This window comes from Bacillus rossius, chromosome 10, assembly GCF_032445375.1.
Source record: "Bacillus rossius redtenbacheri isolate Brsri chromosome 10, Brsri_v3, whole genome shotgun sequence".
NCBI lineage: Eukaryota > Metazoa > Arthropoda > Insecta > Phasmatodea > Bacillidae > Bacillus > Bacillus rossius.
This window is the reverse complement of record NC_086337.1, coordinates 39,486,792-39,510,400: the sequence shown is the minus strand read 5'-3', so window position 1 is coordinate 39,510,400 and position 23,609 is coordinate 39,486,792. Positions and strand designations below refer to the sequence as shown.

General features: G+C 41.3%; 1 protein-coding gene across 1 annotated transcript in view; it reads left to right on the top strand.

Moving 5' to 3' along the window:
• The first annotated feature begins 432 nt into the window (after positions 1 to 432).
• The window catches only part of LOC134536007 (DE-cadherin), a 483,280-nt gene continuing 460,103 nt past the window's right edge, over positions 433 to 23,609 (top strand). Inside the window, exon 1 of the mRNA XM_063375498.1 lies at positions 433 to 968. Within this exon, the coding sequence (XP_063231568.1) occupies positions 896 to 968 (73 nt within the window). The 5' untranslated portion in view covers positions 433 to 895. The remainder of the gene's footprint in view (positions 969 to 23,609) is intronic.

Sequence of the window (23,609 nt, the reverse complement as noted above, 5' to 3'; positions counted from 1 at the left end):
GGGGGGGGGGGTTCTCCCCCGGGAAATTTTTGATTTTAAGGTGTAAAATAGTGCTATTTTAGCAGTTTCCAGTACTTATATTTAAATATTGTAATGATAAAAATTTTATATTTTTTAATATCAAATTTGTTTAAGTAATGAATCAGAAATTAATTAAAGATTTAGTTCTAAGGGGGGGGTTTGAACCCCTAACCCCCCCCCTCCGGCTACGCCCCTATATGTATGTATGTATATATATATTTGAAACACCAACCGAGCACCAACGCATGCGCGGCGCCGAGTCGAAACCCCGCCGACGCATCGGCCGCGCCGCGCGCGGGACCGGACCTCTTCGGGCGTCTCCGGCCCACCTGCCGGAGAGTTCCGAACGCGGCTCTGACGTCACGCCCGACGGTCGCCGAGCGCCGCGCGGTCAAACTCGTTCCGCCCGCTCCCCAGGCAGTCGACCGTTCGGCCGCGGTGCGGTAGGAAGTCTTTTCGGGGGTTGCAGAGCAACGAGGTCGGAGGGACCGCGCGCGCGGAAGAAAAGTCTCTTGGCGTGGCATCACCCCGTGTCAGTTCCGAACTGTACCGTCAGGCTCCGCTGTTGTACGCACGCCCGCGTGGCATGACGTCCTCTTGCGTCGAAACTCGGGACTTTCCCGACATGGAGTCGAAGCTGCTACGTGGCTGGTCATTCGGTTTCGCAAAGGTGGCGTAAATAAGTTGGGACACACCAGCCGTCGGCCGCTGAAGGCGTGGTCGCCACTGAAGAAGACTGTTTTCTTGTGTTTTTTTTTTGTTTGTTTTTGTTTTGCGAGTGTTTGCTCCTCGATCGTGGTTGCGTAAACGTGCCGAAAGGACCTGAAGATTCGCAAGGAACTCCCTAAGACGACGGAGAAAGAGAGAAAAAAAAATGGCTTTTAGAGACCTTCTTCTTCTGGCGTTGTTCGTTTCAACCCATTCCTCTAGTCGACTAGACACGCAAGGTGAGTGCGTAAATGTTCCAATTCTTCCGAGCGTAACTTCGTGGTTTGTCACGTAGTTTCGCTGCGCGGCCGCGGGGAAATTTTCTGCCTCATCGCTGGTATGTACTGGAATACTTAAATGTGAGTTTTTAAGTTCGTGGGGTTTGTGTGGTGGCAAGCCTGCCATACACTCACCAGTGTACATTCATTGAGGACCGGTTTCCTCTTTTAATCCGTCGCATAGATTCAGACACACGAATGACTAACAATTTTTTTTTCCGCGGACGAAGAATAGGTGGGGGAACAGGTACACTCTTTGGACATGTTGCGAATGTATTTGGGCGTGTACCTTCCGCAAGGTTGGATGAACTGGCATTGTCACGTGTGCTTGAAATCTGCCGTATCGTAATGACATCCGCGCTCTTGGTCTGAGTTTACTAAATTATTTTCAGTAACTTTAAGTTGGCCTCGTGTGTTATTGTGATTTTACTGCGGTGGCAAACTAAGTATAACATTTTTCCATTTAAAAATATTTGTCTGTCTACAGAATTGGGTTACTGGGATATTTATTGTTCGATTAGTAAACACGTTATTTAATTCTTTTTTTTTTTAAGGTTGCGTAGGACGTAGGTAGTAGCTATTGCTATTCTTTGATTCTAAGTGTATTTGAATAACGTAAAGTTGGAAATTATCAAATAGTAAAAAATATTCTTAGGAACATGGTTTCCTAAGAGCATCGCAGCTCCAAGGGTTATAGATACCTGTTAATTGTGGTATTTATAAAATGGTTTACTGTGCGTTTGCTTAAATTGCCTGGAGAGTCTTAATTAGCTTAAATTACGTGAACTTCTTAATAGGCCTTTTTTGTCACGAAAATACTTGCAAAAATTCAAGTCAAATTCTTAAGCATTGACGCGCTTTTTGCGCAGTTTAGTGTGAGACAGTATTTTCTACCAGACTTTTTTTGCAACATTCGGTTTCATATTGGTTGTATTAGGGAAGTTCACTTCTTAGTTGTGAGAACAAAATAATTGGTGTCGTTGCGTCAGTATATTAATTTTAAACGTAGCTGTAAAAAAAATCATGTTTATTTGTGCTTTTTTTTACGCAGGAAGTGTATAGTGGAAAACATGAAGGATTATTCCACGAAACATTTATTTATATAGTGTACAGCGGCTTGTATACGTTGGGAAATCAAAGAGGAAAGGTTGCTCAATGAAATCGCTAGAACTGATTAGTTTCGCAAGGCTCTCTCTCTTCTAGGTAAATGCTGTGACAGGTCTAGCTGACGTCATAGTTTGAAATACCGCTGGGCGCTACGGCGTGTATGTATGTTGCAATATTGTCGTGACCTCTTTCAGCACCACACCGCATAGACTTATTTCATCCGGTTTAACGCTTGGATTGATATCCATACACACAATTTTACAAAACAAACTGTGATGATAGAGATACGCGAAAAGTTTCATTTATTGTGTATTCCCATAGATCCGACACGGATTTGTAACACTCCGTGATATAAAACGTGATTATTCACAAACGTATACGTGCTAATTACCTTATTTTATGTTTACTAAAAACACGTGTATCTTCTTAATTTAAAATACAAGACAAAGTACTTTTTTTATATATATATTGGCCCAGTTTGTACATATTAAGTATGAATTAAGTGGCAATAATTATTGTAGAATGAAATTTTAAAACAGGTTAATCTAACGACAGTTTTTTAACTTACTATCTTGTATTAAATTCAAAAATTCTTCATTCGGAATTCTAACAGAACTGATTTTTGTGTTTTTCTGAACGTTTGTTATATTTCGTGATAATACATTTGTAGAATTAAATGCTCATGTATGTTTATGACGTTGTTTCAGTGCTGTCTATCGATAAAGACAATTCAGAACTATTTTCAATTTTCCCCTTGAATTTGTAGAGCACGCGGAAACGAAGGCACAAAGTAATAAATGCGGTATTGTTTGTGGTAGCAGATGGTTTAGAATTGTTCAAATCGCGGAATATTGATTATAAATATTTATCTAACAAACTGGTGTGTATTCTACTCGGTGGTTTTGAGCCGCATTCGGTGCAGCGCATTAACAAATGTGAGTTGGCCCAATGTGCGCGGTTTATTTGCCCACACGAGACAATAGAACAGCCAGAAACACGTGTAGTGACTGACGAAGTTGGCAACACTTGTTTTAACCTCGTTAGACTGGCCGTGTCCGCACAAGTACGCATTTGTATACTTGCGTGCTACCTTGCTTACTTCACTTGTTCTTCTGGCGTACTTGTCGAATACGGATGGATTCATTGTTTGGCTTCTTCAAACTGTTAGCCAGCCAAAAAAACAATGTGAAGAATTTGCAAACGCAAACAAATGATTGCTGAAAACAGTTAATTGTTAACTAGCCGTGTGCCCGATGGAAAAGTATTTGATCCTCATTTTTGATGAATTACCAAAAAAACGCCGATATTTGACTTTTATTTATAAACAGAAGCCTAAATATCAATTTCCATATTTCTAACTTCAAAAATGACAGTTCAGCCCCCTCTTTAACCCTCTTAGGGGATGCATTTTCATAAATCCTTTCTCAGTGCTCACAAACGTTATATAAGGATTCCCTAAGCAAAATTTCATGCTTCTAGACCCAGTGCGTTGTATGTCAGTGTCACGGCTAATTATTACTACGTGAAGGCAATGGAGACATTCTTGCCATTCAGAAACAGCATATAATTCCCCCACGCCGTAAAATATAGTATTTATCTACACCTATATAAAATTATGAATTTGTCGTAAGTTAGCAAATAGCATTAAGTTATTTTAGATCACTTGCATGCATTGGGCGGTTGAGAGAAAAATCGCATGTAAATATTTGAAGGTGAAACGGACTAGAATCATCGTTAGTTCGTCCGTGGGATGATTGAAGACTAAATCTTTCCAAACCAGTCAGACGTGTTGTGTGCTGCGGGTTCGGACACGGAATGAGTTACGTCGACAACGAACTTAAATTTTCCTACTGTCTGCATTCTCGCGGCGATGCTCATATGCTTAGTGCGAAGGTCGTGTAGCCACAGCGAAATATCGTGTTATAGTGATCATTAATTTTTCACCCGTGGGACAGATAAAAAAAAGATTACGCACGTATAATTTTTTTTGTCGCTGCATAATGTACCACACACGACGTCAAATGTCCACAAGTTTTTTTTAAAATCTTCATGTTCGTAAAAATGACTGCGCGTGTTTTGAAGATCTCATAAAAGTTTAGAAAACAAAACTTTTAAATATATATACATGATAATATCAATCAACGAACCTGTCCAACCATCACTCCAAAACAAAAATAATCGTGTCCGTAGCGCAATGAAAAAAAAAAATTAAACTTTCCAATTTAGAAATCTGTAGGTCTGCGAGTTTTGTAGCGCCGTTACAATGTGTCCACATTCCGGATGGTCGGAGAATGTATTTGAAGAACCTAGAAACGTCACGGAAATTCCCCAGTGATAGTAATTTGAGAGGAAAATATCGTTCTCCAGCCTGCCATCATCAAGACTGCGAAAGCATTGATTCCGGATGATTATTAGTGGATAATGTTGCAAGGTTCTGTTTGAAGTAGGTCAGCTATGGGGATGGTGGAGTCTGCAATTTTTTTTTCGTTCTTTTAGAATATTGCAAAATGGGTAATTTATTTTTTAAAAATATAGTCAGAAAAATTTTAATTTTGCTTGTGAAGAGTCAGGAAAATTTTATTACAGACTTGTGTGGACATCTCGTAACAGCCCAGATGTGACGGAACGCGTGATTGGATAGAAATTTATTTTATTCGTGTCGCGTCCGTCGCGCTGTTTGATTCCAGCGCAAAACCGATCGATAACCCATCTTTCGCCTTCACTTTTCCAATACTGTTTTAACTTTCGTAAAAAAAAGCCACGTGTGTGTTTGTTTACAAGTGATACTCCAACACACACACACGTACGTTCTTGTTTAATTTAATTTTTTTTAATGGGATTTTGACCCAGAACATATTTAAAAATACTAGTACATAGTTAAATATTAAAACTTTTAACTGCATTGGAACGCATATACAAGTGATTCTCTGGCCAGATACACTAGACTAAAGGCGGGATTTCAATGGCCCGTCGCCTCCGCCTGTCTGTCATCCGTTCGTCTGTCACGTGACATGTAGCCAATCGGAAGGCCCGAAACATTTCATTCGTCGGTCCGTCAAAAGTTTGGCAAACTCGTACTTTTTGACGGAGGGACGGTTGGATTACGTTTGTGCTTTTGTCCGCGTCAGTCAATCGTTACCGGAACACAGACCTGTTGGTGTTTGCGTAGGTCGTTGCAGATATTTTTTTTTAGTAACAACATTGCGGTTCCTTAAATGTCATGTCCAAACAATTCCATCACGGCTCTGAATTTTTCCGAGGCTATGCTAATGCAATACGTACACACACGTTATAAACACCAAACAATATCGAAATATAAATGAGAGAAAAACACTGATTGTTGGTAGCACTTACCTAGGAAAATATTTTGACTGCTAGACAGATAGAGGAAACGGGCTATTGTAATTCCGCCTTAATACCGGACAGTTACAAGATTTTGGTGTGAAAACCATACGTCGTTGTGATATCAGTTCGGTATATGTAAGATGGTATACCCAGTATGAAAAAAGTATATGCTTAACATGTACGGTAGGTACCCGCCAAGAGAAACTAATGCCCGGGGGCAAATCATCATTTATAAGGTCCCCCCCCCCCCCCCTCATTTTGTGCAACTATTTTAGTTTCTCAGATATAATATACTTGCATCTAAAATATATCATAAATATAAACGTGATCTGTAAAAAATGGCATAGCTTGTAAATTCTTTAAATCTTCCAATGGGGATGTGTGATTTATGAATTCGGACGTACGCTATTTCTGGTTACACTGCTTGCCCTAGAGAAACTTCTGTAACGGGCTGAAAAAGAAAAGAGTTGAATAGTGAACACACAAGAGGCTAAAACTGTCGATGCCTAAAGTTAAATGCCGAGACAGCAAAGAATTCAGTGGAAGGGATTGGTCAGAAAAAATAGCAACGAACATAGTGTGCTGACAACGACGAGACAGCTGCAACAAGAAGAGTGGAAAAAGACCTTGGTAAAACAGCGACAAACATACGAACCCAACTATGATAATGAACAGAAGATAATCTGTACGACACGCCAACACAGATGCACCAGGCGAACCTAGCGATGTGACTAAAATTTATATTCGGTGCACCACGATGAGACCACAGGCGAACTAGTATGGTTTCCAGTTAATTGTATTAGCAGTAGAAATGTTTTTTTTTGTGCTATCAGGGTATGTACACACAAGCATAAAATATTTCGAAATTCAACCAGGTGCTCGGGCCCCGGAAATTGCATTCCTCCCCCTTTTTCCCCCCATCGTCTCATAGTTGCTCTATGCGCGACGTGCATGTCAACCAACATTATGACAACGAAAATAACTTTATTCGCTTAGAATTTTTTAACAAAAAGATTTAGGGGGAAATAGAACATCTAGTGCTTCATATTTCTTAAAAAAAAAAAAAAAAAAAAAAAAGTAGTTAATCGTGTATAACACCACAGAAAACAATATGTTATAAAACAATTCGTGTATAATTTTTTTTGTAGACACGCCGCTTGCTGCTAGGATAATTTTTACTCTATGTTGTGTTGTATAGAGCTTAAACTGCGCCCGCCTGACGCACGTTTTTTTGACGGTGCGGATTGAGCGATGTGGCGTACACTAGTCTCTCGTTCAATGGAACTCCCGGAGGTTTCGAATTCCCATTCTGCCATCCTGCTTTCGGCTTGCCGTAGCTTCTGGTAATGATAGCTACGGTTCAGGGCCCTAGTAGTCAGGCGTGTGTCTGTGTTAGCGAGGCGCGCTCGCTGGTGCGTCTAGCGCACGGCGCAGTCTTCTCGTCGTGCACAGGGCAACTATGTTTGAGCAGTAACCGTAACATGATAATGGCGGAGATTGAAGAGGAAGGTAATGAAGGTCTCTACCGGGTGGTAACATGCCTAAAAATTAATCTGAAAACGCAGCGCTGTTCAATCATCTGCAAATTCGGTCTATAAACGAAATTTGGAAACTGAACTTCTCATCCGCCTGCGGCGTAAGTTTAAATGGTTTACGTAAACATACCCCACTCTGATATTTAGTTTTGTTTTTTTTTAATGAAGTGGTTTCTTCTGAAAACTCTGCACACCGGACCCTTTAAATGGTGGGATTTTTTCATTGTGATAGACCATGACACGACTCCTGTCTGTCCGAATACGTCTGGCCTTGTGTTAACCTTATCTTAAACGACCTCTGCGTGTAACGATGATGGGTTTCCAGTTTTGAGCGGACGTTCAAAAATACGCTCACTCAAACCAGAAACCGACCGTCGTAGACGACTTCCCCCCTCTCTCTCTCCTTTCTCCGCACCAACCGTAGGGCGTTGTCTAGTCGGGCCGCCAGGTACCGTTAGCGGGGCGGTAGCTGCCGACCCACTTCCCGTTACGAGCCGGCGCGCCTTGCCCAGGTTTACGACAACCGGCGCTAGGGATTCGCCCGGCTTCCCGCGAGGGAATCCTTCTTTTCACAGACGAGAGGGCCAAACGCCCGATCGTGCATCTTCGGTTTTTTTTTTCTTTGTTCATTTTAAATAAATATGGTGGTGTTGATAAAAGGATACTAATGGTCAATTAGGTTAGGTTAGCTACATTATAAATACTTTAAAACATCGTGGACGGTTAAATTGGTTAGGATAGCTACATAAATGGTACGGAAAAAAAACATGAACTTCGGGGAACTTCGGGTTTTGGCTCTTTCGTCTGTGAAAAGAAGGCTTCCCTTCCTGTGACGATCCCCTCCGTGAACGTCATAGCCCTTCCTCCCACCCACCAGTCCCCTCCACCTTTGGGGGGGGGGGGGGGGGGGGGGTACAGCTTGAAAACTGCCCAAGATTCGTCGGCTTACGATGAGCATTCAAGAATACGCCAAGGGCAGATGAGTAGTCCTGTGTTTTCCGGATTTCGTTTTTAAAAAAAAACTGTTTTTTTTTTTTTTTTTTTAGTATAGTGAAAGTGGCTGAAACTCGTGTTTGCAGGAATATTCTTGCTTGCTTGTTGGTGGGGGGGGGGGGGGGGAGGAGGATTTTTTGTGCTTAACAATACAATCGTGTAGTTTTCGATCAAACGTTTATTAGTTTGGTTCTGCAAGAAGTTTTTGTCGGCCACGGCGCACTTTCGCGGAAAAATATCCCCCCCCCCCCCCTCCACGACCCGAGAGTCTCGAGACCTGACAGCGATCATCGGCCGCGGCATTGCGACGATCTTCTGCAGGCCACGCACGCGGCGTCGGGGGAAAGACTGAGCTGTCGGCCGCGTCACGACCCGGAAGTTCAGCGTCGCCGACGAGGCGAGACTTCCGCTTGTCATCGCCGCGAGTGCTCCGGTGCGTCAGCCCGCCGCCTCGCTGGATGACTTCCTGCGAGCCGCCTGGTGGGGGGGGGGGGGGGGGGGGGGACACGGTGGCGCTTCAGGTTCACGCGCCCGCACGAAAAAACCATTCTTTGGTTTGTGTGTTTTTCGTTACAATCTTTTTTCGAGTCTTGCAGTTTTTTTCGGGTGGACGGTGTGAACGAATGACGTGAAAGAGTTGTTTGCGGTCGATTAGGATAGGTTAGCTACATTATAAATACCTTAAAACATTGTGGAAGCTACGAGCGAATAGGTAATGTTCTTGCCGGTAAAAAAAAATTGTTAATTTTTTTTTTATCCGACTGTTGGTCTTAGCCCTTAAAAAAGTTTTGTTTGATTTTTTTTTTTTTCGAGCTTGTTAAAATTTAGATGCAGTACATAATTTTGCGGGGCTGTTGTTGCCAATCACAAAAACCTGAACCAAAATAGCATAAAATATTAATTGAAAAAGTTATTATTTTTATTTTAGTATTTATTTGTGGCGAATTTAAGGCGATATACACTTCTTACACTAAACCACATTTTCTGCTACTACATCATAAATTTAAATTTAAAAGAAATAAGCGTAACATAAATATAATGGACGATAAAATAGGAAGTAAAAAAAAAGAATAATTAAAAGCTTTAATTAAATGTTCAATGAGAGGTAACAACTCCAAATTTTTACCGAAATGCTAATTTACTGGTAACAGATAGGCATGATCGTGCTGCAAGTAATTAAATATAAAAAACTGTTAATAATAATTAGTATTACATTAAAACCAGTGACACACATTTAAAAGACAAATTCAAACAATATGTAAGCCGCGAAGTGAAGATGGGGAAATAGACGTTCCGAAAAAAAAATTTTAGTCTGTTTGAAATTAGCTACGAGGTTTTAAGTGAATTTTATTTACAGTTTTACAGTGAATGAAGACGTTTAAATATTTATGTACCCAGGTTCCCCTACCAAACGAGGTTTGCTGTATCCGGCCCTGGTTTCTGCGCAGATTTCTAATCCGCACCTCGGACTTCCCGACTTAGCTATTCAGCGACGACAAACTTAACTCTCCCAGCTGTTACGAAGAAACGTGCTGTATAGAGAGTTTGCGCGGGTTAAACCGGCCCGACGCGGGTGCTTAAATCGTGTTCTTATTCTGGGGCAGCCAAAGTCCCTTTCTTGGCAGATATTTTGCTGAACCTCGGCAGGAGATGCTCGGGGTGGATAGCGTGTTCGAAACGGGATGAGTTCTCCTTTTTGAATAACTCCCGCTTCGGCGTTCGGGGAAGAGCGTTGAAGGGGTTGGGGACGATGACCAGGGACATAAATTCCTGCCCGTGAAGCAGTTTTCAGGTCGGCGGGGCAGAGTTTGATGGAAAATGTTCGGAGGGGAAGCGAAGGGCTGTTACTCTGGGAGCTTTTCAGTCTCTGACGGCGGCGGCACAAAGTCCTTCCTCCCGCCGATACTGTGCCCCGCCATTCGCGATACGCGGCGGCTTTTCAGCTCCGCCATTATGAGATGTCCCCCCTCCCCCCCCCCCCCCCCCCCACCGGGCTTACACCCTGGCGGCGGTCTCACGAACTTCGCACCACGCCGCGACGAGGCTGCTTGTTGTGACACGGTAGCTCACAACCGCCGACGACCCCGTTCACATAGTTCGCGCCTTGCATGTCCTCTAACACTTCCGCGAAACTTTCGACCAATGTCGGGCCCCTCCTCGTGATGAAGACTGATGTCGTGTTGCCGCTAGAGGTCATAGGTCGCCGGTGTCTTCCATCACGGAATGGTGCAGTGTCGCAGTGTAACAGCACCTTTTGTGACTAGGAAACCTTATTCACTTATACACATCATATATAATGATTTACAGTTTGAAGTGCTTTTCAAACAGAGTCTACAGGTCACAAAAGTCACGAAAAAAGCCCCGAAAACTAATCATGAGGCTGGCAGCCAATAAAACATTGATAACTGCAATTTTTTTGACTTATCATTTCAGTTTATTTTACCACATTCAACATACGTAGTTGGGGACTAACGTGGAAGTCATCTCCGAATAAGGTTTTCTTAGAACCCCTAGTATTTTAAATATTCGAGTTTGCAGGAAAATAATTCTAAGAAAAATATTGTTGTAAATTCAGAAATTTAACACTTGGCTTATTTATGTTTATGTTTGTGCTTATTCTATTAACGTTTCTCAAAATATTGTCCTAATATATATGTGTACGTATAAATGTGTGTGTATGTATTAAGTAAATAATATTACATTATTTACTGCTCTGGAAAACTAAGTTAATGAAACGAATATAGATATTTAGGGACCCCAATATATAGTGAAGCGGGATATTAGTGGAAACGAAAATTCTGCAGTTTTGAAATTTTTTCGCAAAATTTTTCAACATTTTTGTGGAAACACGGAAGTTTTGGCGCGAAACACAGCTGTTTATAGACGCCATTCTTGAAAAATTTACGTGGGAGGTAATATCTATTAACACAGGATACAAATTTCTATAACAAAATATTTCGATGTATCTCGATCATAGTATTTTTTCTACTTTTCTACTACAGCGCCCATAGATTTTATTTATAAACACCACAAAAGCTATAAGTTGCTCTTTGTGCTGTGTGTATGACACAAAGTTATACATATTGTATCTTCATATCTCTGTTTATTTAGTGAAAAATCAGGATTTTTTTTACAGGAGAAGCTACTACGCACATTATATCTGTACTTAGGTTCACGTAACTTTTCTTTTATTACTTGACATGGACAAGTTATGTATTAGAATTTGGTTCACCAGACATGTGTATTCAACCTGTATAGCCTTTGAGTCATTGTGCCGAGCAACTGGTTGGACCATTGGGACATCAGTTTACGTGAATCAATTTCAAAATTATTTTAGTCGTAAAATTATTTAATTGCCATAATTAACATTAAGAGCACGTCTGATTTCCAATTTGGTTTTTCGTGATGAACTTGCAGACGAATTTTTAACGTGTGTTCTGCTATATGAAAATGCAAATTAAAATAGTTTTAAATGAGAATATTTAAAAAATGTTACCAGGTTTACCCGTGAACTCAATGAGTAAGCTTCATACACACATCCGCGATGGCCTTGATATGTGATTCGTCGCGCCTACGTGGCGATTGGTCGCGAGTTCGATGTATTTATTACGGAAACGGAGAAACTTAAATCATGTAAAGTACTCAACAAGTATATGAACTCTGAAACTAATATTTAACTTTTCAATTATTAAGTGGTCTGGAAACCTGAGAGTTTTTTTAGATTTTATTGATGAATGGATTATCTAGCTGGGGTTTAAAAGTGTACTTTATTTTGTAGTCTAGTACCGGAAGTAAACTTCATAGTTTTTTTTTTTTTTAACGCTTGTTGGAATTTGTACGAATGTGATTACTTTGCTGACCCGGCCACAGACTGGAAGCAGTTGATCATTACTAGTGGGTGGGCCTGCAAGTCGGCGCCACTCGGAATGCCACGTGACGTAACAATTTATTTTTATGTTAGTGGAAAACTTTGAGATAACACGTCGATTTCTTTCCGGACTTGCCATATCCTCCCTGGAGATAAGTTGCGGAGAGAATGTGTTTACGGCATGTTTTGGGCAGAGCTCCTGCGAGAGCGCCGCCTTTTGAGCGAAGCGTAGCCCTGCTGGGAGGACGTGGCGGGAGGGGAAGGAATGTCTTTTTTTTTTTTTTTTAAATGGCGCGCGCCCTGTAGCAGTGGGGGAGGGCGGGAGGCGCCTCCATCGAGTGATCTCGCGAGTTTCGTCACAACCCCCCCCCCCCCCCCCCATTTTCTTTTTCTGAACCCACTAACCACAACTCCTTCGAGACCGGGGCAGAAGGTCCCTAAAGTCAGCTGGTCGAAGCACTCCCGACTCTGGGAGCGAGCGCACTGGTTGGAGGATTTGTGGGAAAAAAAGGGGGGGCGGGGGGTGGTATGGGAGGGCAAAGTTCTGTTCTTTTCGCGAGAAAATAAGATTACTAGAAAAAAAGCAGAAAAGAGAGAATGGATGTACGTACCTCCCCTCCCCTAAATAGGAAAAAAAAAATCAGGGGTAGCAGTTTTTAAATTGCTTCTTATCGGTTCCGCGGCCCAGCGCGGAGAGAGAGTGGGAGTAGGAAGTTGGAGGGGGAAGGAGGTGGGTTGGGGGGGGGGGAAACAACACGCTCGCGGAAAGAAAAATCGTTCATGAGCAGCCGTTAAAGAAAAGGTAGCCCGCGGAGAGAAGGGACCGGTGGAAATCTTTGGGTGAGCTCGTGAAGATTTAATAAATGGATGAAAGATGGGCCGTTTCCCAGGCCTCGCGTCCGGCGCCGACCTGGGAGGAAAGCGAGAGAGAAAAGAGTGAGCGAGCGAGCGGGACGCTCCCGCCGAAACATGCCTGGCGAATCGTCGGCACCATAAATCTACACCCTCCTCCTTCTCCTACTGTTTTTTTTTTCCTTCCTTCCTTCTCCCGCCCGCACCTTGATCTTCAGCTGGGCATCTTGCGGGGGTTAACGGAATTTGGGAAAAAGGGGGGGATGATTCCGCGGGACCTTCTATTCCACCCCCACCCCCTCCCTTCTTGCTCCTAAGGAAAGTTTCTTTGACGGAAATGCGGATGGGTGGGGGAGGAGCGCTCTTTTCGGCGTCGTGATTGATGTGGGCTAGCGGGCGCGGGCGGGTATAAAACACCGTGCAGATAGACAGCGAGGGAATGAAGGCAGGCGCTCTGTAGACAATGCCGCACGCTGTAAGCCCTCTTGCGTGAAGCTTGGCACTGCCCTTTTGGGAACTCGAGCGTGCTGAGAAATGAACTTAACTCTGCTCGACTTGAAAAAAAAAAAAAAAAAAGACCCATAGCCTTCCTCTCCCTCTCTTTCTTCATCGACCCTCCTCTTGTACAAACCATATCCTCCCTCCTTATCACTCTTGAATACTGTGTGTGTGGCGCACTCAAGCTCCTAACTGATTGATACCTGATTTTTTTTATACAATTAAAACACGAACGAAATTTAATGCTAGACATGTTGTCATCATTTAACAGCGTACAAAAATTTCTCACACTGAAAATATTACTAAACACTTATTACCGAAATAAATAATCTACAAAAACACGATTGAAGACTATTGTATAAAAATTTAGTCAGCATAATTATTTGAAAAATATTTCGGGGTGAGGGCACTGTGATTCTAGAATACCTGCACCATATTGCAACCGGTGAAGCACCCACGTTCATTTTTTTTAAACGTTAACTGTTAAACAAGCTTTTATCAGGCCATATAAATACTCCTTGCAACTCTATAAATCTACATTAAAAATAAAAATAAATTTTAGAACAGCAATATATAATGAAACAGAATAACATTTCAGGGATTTACAGATATTGAGATTTAACTTCTAAATAATAACTTAGTCTAGACATTAGATCCATACTAAATGAACGAGTGGAAGGGGTAGAGAATACACGATAGTTAACTAGCGCAAGTAACAGGATCGATTACGAGGATAGAGTAAATGGGATATAGAATAATTGTTTGCCCTCGTGGCTTACTCGTGTGCTGTACACGTGTAAACGCCGCTTAAGTTATTTAAAACTGCATGCATTCGTCTTTGGTGATTAATTATAATTTTTAAAAAAATGGCCCAGAAATTTTCTCCAGTAGTCAATATGTACTTGGCATCTTTTACTCTTCTGGGGGAGGCTTCCCCCCACCTCAAATTCCTTATTTTGATCTTCCTCTGGGGTTTCAATTTCCAGCGTGATGCCATATTAGAGCAACTGGGTACACAGGCTGGCTTATTATTATTATTATTATTATTTTTGGTGAAGCAGTGCACGGTATCATGCTTTGAATACTGCGTTAGACGGGCACAGTCTTGGTATGCCATTCTAGAGATGGCTCGCCTGATAAATAACCAAACGATCTTATGAAGAAAGAAGGTGCAGCGGGGTTTGCGATATCTGAACACTTTGTGGTAATATCGAATGTTCGGTTAGGAACTAACGTCTGATCTTCCTTGCCTTATTTTTTATAATTTTTTTGAGGGGGTTGGAGGGGGGGGGGTTGTTGAAGCCATAACATTTAAGCTCGCGTTTCATAGAACCAACTGCGCCGCGAAGATAATCGAATTTGCATTTTTTGTAACTTTTTTTAAAATGTAGTATAGATTTCCATCGCATTGCGAGTCATTTTCTTTTTCCTTATATTGTGTATTGTGGATATTAATGTGCTTACTTTTTTTTTTTTTTTAACTACTTACCGTTTGCGCGGAATTCCAAACACAAGCCATGAAAAACTGTTTTTTCCTGAATGTGTTTCGTTATCTTTCTGTGCATAGCTCCAGTGTTTGTATAAGAGGATTGAGCGAGGCTTTTTTTTGTGCCCGACCGAATAACTACAAACATTTTTTTCTCTCAAATACAAGAGAGATTACTGTTGGGCGGTGGTAGCTTTCCAAACGTAATTCTTTGCCTGTAGTGTAGAATTTAGGTATATATTTTTAAGAGCCTACATTTTGATAATAAGTGTTCAACCAATTTTTTTTTTTTTTCGTGGTTAGGTGCAATTTTGGTTTGTTCGAGGTTGAAACCCGAATCGACGTGGTGGGAGGGTAAATGTTTTGTATTTTTTCACTGTACTCTACTTCACTGGCACCACTTCCGATGCAATTCGATGGTTGGAAAATTGTCAGCTATGCAATAACTTACTGTGTTCGTAGCAAGAGTTGGCGTGCGTTTAAGAAGCATCACCTCCATAACCCCAATTCTTAAATTGGCAATACATCTAAAAGTCTGACGAACGCTAGATATATTATTGAAAAAGAGTAAATGTGAAGGATTGTATTTTCAACATAACCGCTATGAATCTCCTAGCTTATAACATGAGCATTTGTTGAAAATCGACATCTTGAATTTATGTGGCAATTGGGGCGCAGTTAGAGGAGAGTTGAAACCTCCTGCGCAGCCTTGGAGACAAACTATAGTTATATTAAATGCATGTAGATACAAATTTCACGTGCGTTATGGAAAAAAAAAATTAAGTTTCTGTAACATCGGCTTGTCATTCACTTTTTTTTATTTAATCTTCAGGCACTCTTTGACTTTCTGAGAACGTAAGCTGTTAAATCTTAAAACAGTGCCAAGAAAAAAACTGCTACTGGAGAATATATATATTTTTTTATTGAAAAAGTAAACCTTCCCCCAGTAAACAAATTCTGGCTACGCCACTGGGTCGATTGAACGTTCGCCAAGCTTTCCAGAGGTCCTTGCGCGCAGTGTGGCTGCAGTGTGGTTACGGACACTGCCCTGCTGACCCCCCTTCCCCATCGACCCCCCAGAGGGTTGCAGAGCGCGCGATCTGGCGTGACCGTGCTCCGATCCCCCCCTCCCTCCCCCCTTCACGGTGTGCGACAGACGCCGGGCGTCGCGCGACCGCTGAAGGCGCCATTTGGCCCCGTTGGCATCGCCTTCACGCGCCGCCGGACCAGCCGTACCTTTATTATCGTACGAGTGGTATTATACTGGTGTATGTCCCATTATTATGGTATGCGTACCATAATAAAATCACTGTATCATTGAAATACGTTATATCGTAATGACTCGCCTTGCCAGAGTAAAGCCGCCATGCATGGAAACCTCAATGTGGGTTATTATTGGAAGATGGGAGTGGCTCAATATGTTTACTTCTGCGTTAAGTTTTTTTGTTTTAAATCAGTTATGAATTATTCGACACAGGGAGTATCATATTTACTAACGTGGAAACAGTTTCCAGTGACCAATAGTTCACTCTGAAAGCCTAAATTTATTAAAGTGCAGATATGTAGAAGTATTGCATATCACATACATAACAATAAATCTCATTTTCAATATTAAAAGTGTTAATTATAAGAAAATGACTTGCTGTGTTTTAAAATATTGATACACTCTTCTGCAATAAATTTATTTTAATATCTCAGTACTTATAACCCGATCTTGTTGTAAAATATATATTTTTAAAGGTTAAATTGAATTTCAGAAGGTCATCAGTTAGACAAGTAAATTTTAGGTGTAATTTTATGTAAATAATTGACAGCACAATAATTCTGCAAGTAATACACTGATAATGCTTTAGTTCTGTGGTAATTTACTTTGTGACTTTTATTAATTAGCAATTTGTTTAGGAAACAAATGATCTTTGAATAATTTGTATATATAATTATAGTGAAAAACTAAGATATTGGAAACAGTAAATGTACTAAACAAGGTAAACGGATTGCGTCGAGACTTGTAATCGCGTGACTTTATATCTTGCGATAGTCTCTTTATCATGTTAACTTGTTTCGAATTTGACAATCTTTAAAGTTGTATCAATACTTAACGTATCCTTGTGCCACTGCTCTGTCAGCGGTGTTTGTAAACCATTTAATGTGTTTGTCAGCCATTCTAAACAAAAATCATGTGATGCTTTGCAAGAGACATTTGGGAAATGGTTACCACGGGTACTGCTTACGAGAAATTTTCAAGTGATAGTTTCAGAAAACTTTCATTATATGCACGATACATAACGATTGCCATTTTGAAATTTGAAATAACGATTAAGCTAAATTTTTTTTTTTTTATCGAACAAGAACCGAACCATTTAGCGGTAACCAATCGTTCCAATTCAATGTTAATTATTTAAAAAAAATATATTTCCGAAGTATTGTGTTCATTAATACGTTTTTTCAATATGGTGGCTGTGATAGACGCCAAATTGTGGATGCTTTGACAGCTGACAATCTGGTGCTTAAAAAAACATATATGGCGCCTGTATACTTTAGAAGACAAAACAATCCAAGATGGTGGGGTGTTGTCTCTCCAGATCTATTGACGTTCGTTGTCAAGGTGTCTTGTCTGGCTCGAATACGTTTATAAGAAGAGGAAAATAATATTTCTGCTCGTCTCCCGGAAGGAAAGAATAAGAAGGGAAAAAAAAAACCACCCACTGCAGCGCGCGACTGTCATAGCCACGACCGGGAATCAAATCATTCCTCTCAATCTCCACCTTGTTTCCCCCCTCCTTCCGCTCTCTCTCTCTCTCTCTCTCTCTCTCTCTTCCCCATTCTCATCGCGGGATTATTTCGGAGCAGAACCGCAGGGGACAATGGACCTCGCCGGGCGCAACAGCGGTCTAAGTGCCGCTGCGCGTACGAGCGCCGGTGCTGCTTCTAGAACCGAGAGTTATGCCATATCCTCCCCCCCCCCCCCAACTTCTCCTGTTTCTATAACGAAGAGTGGTGCCCCTACACCCCCCTTACCCTGGTTTGTAATATATAAAAAAAAGCTAAAACCTTCCCCCGGTCTTGATGCAGACGCGCTACGAGACTCAGTACACTGCCTGGAGCGAGAGGATCTCGGTTTCACTTAAGTCGTATCTGAATCTGTTTATGCAAATCCCCTAGCAGATGCGTGTCTCGATTCCTGTCGTGAGAGAATTTCGGACTGTAATTTACCGGCAGATCGAGGATTTAGGAATTCAGAATAATATATCAAACTTAATTCCTCTCTTTTTTTTTGTATGGAGTTAAGGAATCGTCAAGAATATGGCATGCTGTGACGTGGTTGAGTCACTTTCTGCCTCATCTTCATGTCGCAACATCCGAAACATCGCGGGGATGTCTGGAATTTTTTTAATTTTACAGCACAGATTTTGTAACTTGCTATTTTTTCACGCCTAACATTAGTTTTTAGTATTACATAAAAATATATTTAGTTAACATTTAAGTAACTTGGAGATTATCTCCCAAAGATTTGATAGCTTTATAAAATTTTCCAAACATATTAAGACAACATGGCTGTGGGTTCTTAGTCATTTTACTTTTCAGAACAGTTTAAATAGGTTTAAAAATCTATAAAATGTATTTAGTAATATGTTTGATTTTGATAATTATGTATAAAAATGACTGTGATGTAAAGATATAAGAGAATTGTACTAAAAAGTCCTGTAGATCTATTCAAGATCATTAAATTAATTTAAAATGCTTTTATTCCGATTATCTATTTTGATAGTTGAGTCTAGGAAGATGAAAATTCGCACCTGGGATCTATAGTCAGTATTTTTTTTTCCCCTCCCAATATTACATGTCCTCCAAGGCCTCTGCATTCGTCATTATTTTCTTGCATTGTGCCAATTTATATCTAACCATGGGCATGCTTCGCCCATTTTTGGGTTCGCAGAGACCATGTGGTTCAAATAAATATACAGCTCATAGATATATGAAAACGTTCGTATCTTGTAATGTGTCTCAGATTTGACAGTTCTCATATGTCACTTGCAATGCAACATTATGAAGTCTGTTTATGAACAACACAACACGCAACACCAGTGTCATAAAAAATACGTACACAGTTGGTACTATTGAGAACTGTCTGATTTGGGACAAATTTTATGACGCAGAATTTACATAAATCGACTCATCCGAGTGCTAAATGTTTGTCCCTGTAATTCACGTAACTTCGTAACTGAAATTTATTCGCGTCGAATATATATTTTTTTATATATTGGGCTGTCTTGTCTGGATTGTCAAAAAAATAAAATTTATTGTCAAAAAAATAAAATTTTAAAAAATTCCTGTGCGTTGCTCGAAAAATGTAATCGGCGCTGAAGAAAAACGTGTGTGTGTTTTTTTATGCTTCGACGTCGCATAGGACGTCTCGAGACGTGTGACTGACGGTGGCTTCACTGGATTGGATTTGTTTTCGATCGGGAGAGGAAGGGGTGGGGTAGGAGACCCTCTTCCAATCCGGCACATTTGGCGGTTTGTTCGTTCTCTAGTTCCCCGCGTGACGTGGATTGAATTCTTCATGCAGTACCACAGTGAAAACATATAAACCAGCCGTTTCTTATATTTTCCCGAAGCGCCTTGTTCTCGCATTTACAGGCACCTGCCTGTATAGTCTTATTATAGTACGTACCTTTCTCGAATTCGACGCTTCTCAATAGTATAACCGCTGGTCCACTGCTGCCCAATTGTGTATGGACCTACGCTTGACAGTTATTACCCGTCCCCCTTTTTTCCCTTCTTCACTTTCTTCCACGTAACCACACGTTCGGAGGATTTCTTCTGAGCCGGCTAGCTTATTAGCCCAAGGGGGGGCATTCACTTAGGAGTATTCCGCACAGTTTCCCCCTCCTTCCTCACCCCCTGTAGATATCAATTTCCCGCTCCGCCGTCCTGCGGGCTGAGTTGCCTATTAGGTATCGCGGGAGAGGAGGGGGAAAGGGGGCGTGGCTCCCCCCACCCCGTGGGGCAACGCGCTGTCCATTACCCGGTCCATCGGGAGCACAGCGTCGAGTCACTCCAGTTCCCCCACCAGGGTCCGGGGGGAGGGTGGTTTGCCAAGTCCCGGCGTGGCGCCCGTTGCGGTTAATTGATCAGTTTCGGAGAGCCCGCCGCTGGAGACACTGCCATCTGGTGGCGTGTTTTACAACCAGACAAGAAGGCCTACGCGTTTTTTTTTTCCGCTCGAGTGTTTTGGACTGATGTTATTCTGACACACTTGTCAGTGGTGGACGGGGACGCACCACAACGCCGAATGCCAAATTGACTACAACGCCGACAGCTAGAAAACTGCTGTGTACCACAACGCCGAAATACATTAACGCCGAAAAATGTCATTGAAGGACTGCCACAAAGGATAGGCTAGGTTAGGCTAGCCTAGGTTAGGTTGTGGTACATTTTTCGCCGTTACTGTATTTCGGCGTTGTGGTACACAGCAGTTTTTTAGCTGTCGGCGTTGCGGTCAATTTGGCATTCGGCGTTATTGTACGTTCGGCGTTGTGGTAACGATCCGTGGTGGACACGTAGCTCCCGGACGTGCGTATTTGTGTGAATTGCGCTTGGCATTTTAGTCGGAGGAAGCCAAGCGGTGGCTTGTCACAAATCGTAGGTCTAGTACAGTGGATCACTGATGAGAAAGAAAAAGAAAGGTTGTACTCACTCTACGGATTGACTAAGGGTCGCTTGCAGGGTAGGGCAAGTAAAAATGTAACCACGAACTCCGCAGGTTAATCAAATGGAGAAATTATTGACTTTACTTGAAGTCTACGTATGCGTCATTTAACACGTCTCAAATTTAGCAGTTCTGAAAAGTAGTTCCAATGGTTTGCGTAGTCTTCTGCCACTGTGATTCTGCCGTGCCAAAGAGAGATATATAAAACCCCTACGACCATTGGTAATTTTTTTATTGTTGCCATTAACGCCCTTTTATGCCTTCAGGTTATTCGGGGATGAAGTGTTTAGAACCGTTAATTTAAATAAATATTACCATTAAAAATGACGCCTATTAACATTCCTTACTCGAGATTTCAACCCAGAACACATTTTCACTGAAGTTAACTCTTCACTCAATAGCGCCGCGAAGGAAGCCATGTTAGGTATGCCGACCATTAGGTCAGCAAGGCCGGCGAGACATGGAATGAAGCCTTCAGGGTCCCGCCTACTCATGGGTGTATATGTGTTGGTGAGACGGGATGATTAGAGCGACGCTTGCTGGTGCTTCTAGCGTGGTGTCGCCTCTAAGCACAAGCCTCTTAACCTGCGCGCAATCTTCTCGTCGTGCACAGGGCAATTGTGAGATTTGAGCGGTGACCATACCATTATATGTCGGAGAATGAAGATAAGGTTGTAATGCAAGTCCCTTTAGTGCTTTCAAGAATTTCTACCGGGTATTTACTGCCTAAAATTTATACTGAAAACAAGCGTTTGAACTATTTTAACTTAAAAAAAAAATGCATATAAAAGTCAAGTACGGAAACAACTTCTCGTCCGCCCTTGAGCGTATTCTTAAATGCTTTTCGTGAACACACACGACTAGGATGTCTTGAGCAGTTTTCACATCGTGTGGAACTAGTAGACGGGGGGCCTTGCTTGACGTGGATGATACATTTAGGTGAAAACGCAGGCACCCGGAGAAAACCAAACTTCCAAAATCCGGGGTGCTGCCTTTGCTAGCCGTATATTCTAACAAACAAGCCTCCCCCCCCCCCTTTTACCGAGGCTAGAAACTGGGAGCAGTTTCCCTTCGCTTGCAGGCGGGCTGGAGTGAAGTTTGAAGTTGACGGAAAGGCTGGTGTTTTTTGACTGGCACCCACCCTGCTGTGGCTTCTTGCCGCGGATATGACGCCGCTCGACAGCCGCGTAGAACTCTTGGCGTGCCCGGGAGAATGGAGAGAACTAAACTTTAAGGCTCTGTCCCACACACCATGTTTCTTTCATTTTTTTTTAATGTGATAACATCTTACCTCTCGGTATACGGCATTTGCTAGGAGGTTAATTTCGTGCATGCGACGGTAGTGGCGTGGAACGGAAATGTGTAACCTCGTTGTGCCAACTGTGGCGGGTGGCGCGAACCCAGGTTCACAAAGCCAAAGGGAAACTTCATTGACTGGACTGTTTAATGAATATTAACGATATGGGCAGTATTTTAATCAAATTCACTGTCGAAAATCGGGTTGTAGTGTGTTTTTAATTTTTTTTACGCTTTAATTGGAGCCGTTTCATGATGCAGTTAAAAATTTCAGTCTTCAAATGGGATATTTAGATAGTGGACGTAGCTCCTCTGGCAGCGAATTCTAGCTGCGGGTGAGGGAACTACTTGTGATTCATGCCCTGAAATGTAGCTGAATATACAACTTGCGTATATTTATGACAATGCGAATTATTTTAAAGAATTCTACGTTTCAAGTGTCAAGAGTTTCGTATTTTAAGTGTATTTGCAACATTAGAATACAAAATGAATTTGTTCGTTACCGATATTACGTGTTATACTCATCGGCGAGTACCGAAATATTTTTTTATCATTTTTTAATCTTTACTATTAATACCTATTCTGAAATTTTTACACGATAACATCCTTAAGATTTTTGTTATGTCCTTAATATTTAGAAACGATAGTTACGCAGTGTAATACAATGGAGTAAAAAAAATGCGCAAGTGTTCTCAATTATCATCACTTGCGCGACTCTTTATACCCATTATATAACACTTAGTGAATATCTGTTGGGAATATTAGTGACAACACATCAAATGCAAGGGAGGAATCGTGTTGAAATTTCAGAAATAGTCCTTACATCATAGTAATTATGAGACAGCGAAAACAAAAATTAACATGTCGCGTGATATCGACTGGGACCATTTGCCTCTAGAACCAAGTACTCTATTTAAAAAAAAATTCCACCATCAGTCAAAAGTTATCCGGGGAATTATATTAATTTTCTCAAGAATTGCATTTTACTTGATTTGAAGAATAACTCGCTAAAATAAACCATCTCGGAGCTTTATAAAAACCTTAAATAAACTTTAAGTCTCTAGAATACACACCCGACTTCCTTTCTCTTACCTTTTCACCGAAGTTTTCTACGAGAGACAGAGATGGAAAGAGTTAATCAGTCATAGTTTCTACATAGATACAGTTTTCTGTAACTACGAAAAATTAATGTTATTTAAGTTGCATTCTTCGTTGATCGAGTCCATAATTTTTTCATTATTTTAAAAATATGGAAGAAAAAATGTTATGTTTTGGTTTTGATTCGTTGAAAAACCAGTCGTTGTTGAGGAGTTTAGTGTTGCGACAAGTGAGTTAAATATTTAGTAAACAGGTGAAGATGGCAAGCAATGCAATGGAATCGTATTAGACAGGACCCTGGGTTTAAATTCTGGTCCGCCTACCTTGAATTCGGGTTTTACATGAAATCTCTCCCAAGCAAATGCTGCTGGTTTTTTTTTTTTTTTACCATATGACGTTTTCAATTTCTTCCGGCGTGTCTTCGACATTTTTGTTAGTTTTTAATGAATTCGTGACAAAGACGTAAAAGTAAACAAAAAAAAATTAAGTTACTCAAGTACTAATGGATTTTGTTACAGATTTATCCCGTAGTTATTTTGAACACTCAAAGGTCAAACATAAAATTATAACTATAAACACTTGCGTGAAATTTTATAGATATTTGATAATTTTAGTTAAATATCTGCTGAGAACATTTGTGACGAAATACAAAATGCGGGATGGAGAGCTATCTGGATACGTATACAGGTCAATAAGTAATGGTGAGATATATGTAATTACAGATAGCCTTGATAGCTCAAAGAGCTTGCAGAACTGCTGCTCGCTATTGAAATCATAATTCTGGGCATACGACGTAGCTAGTTTGAGCTGC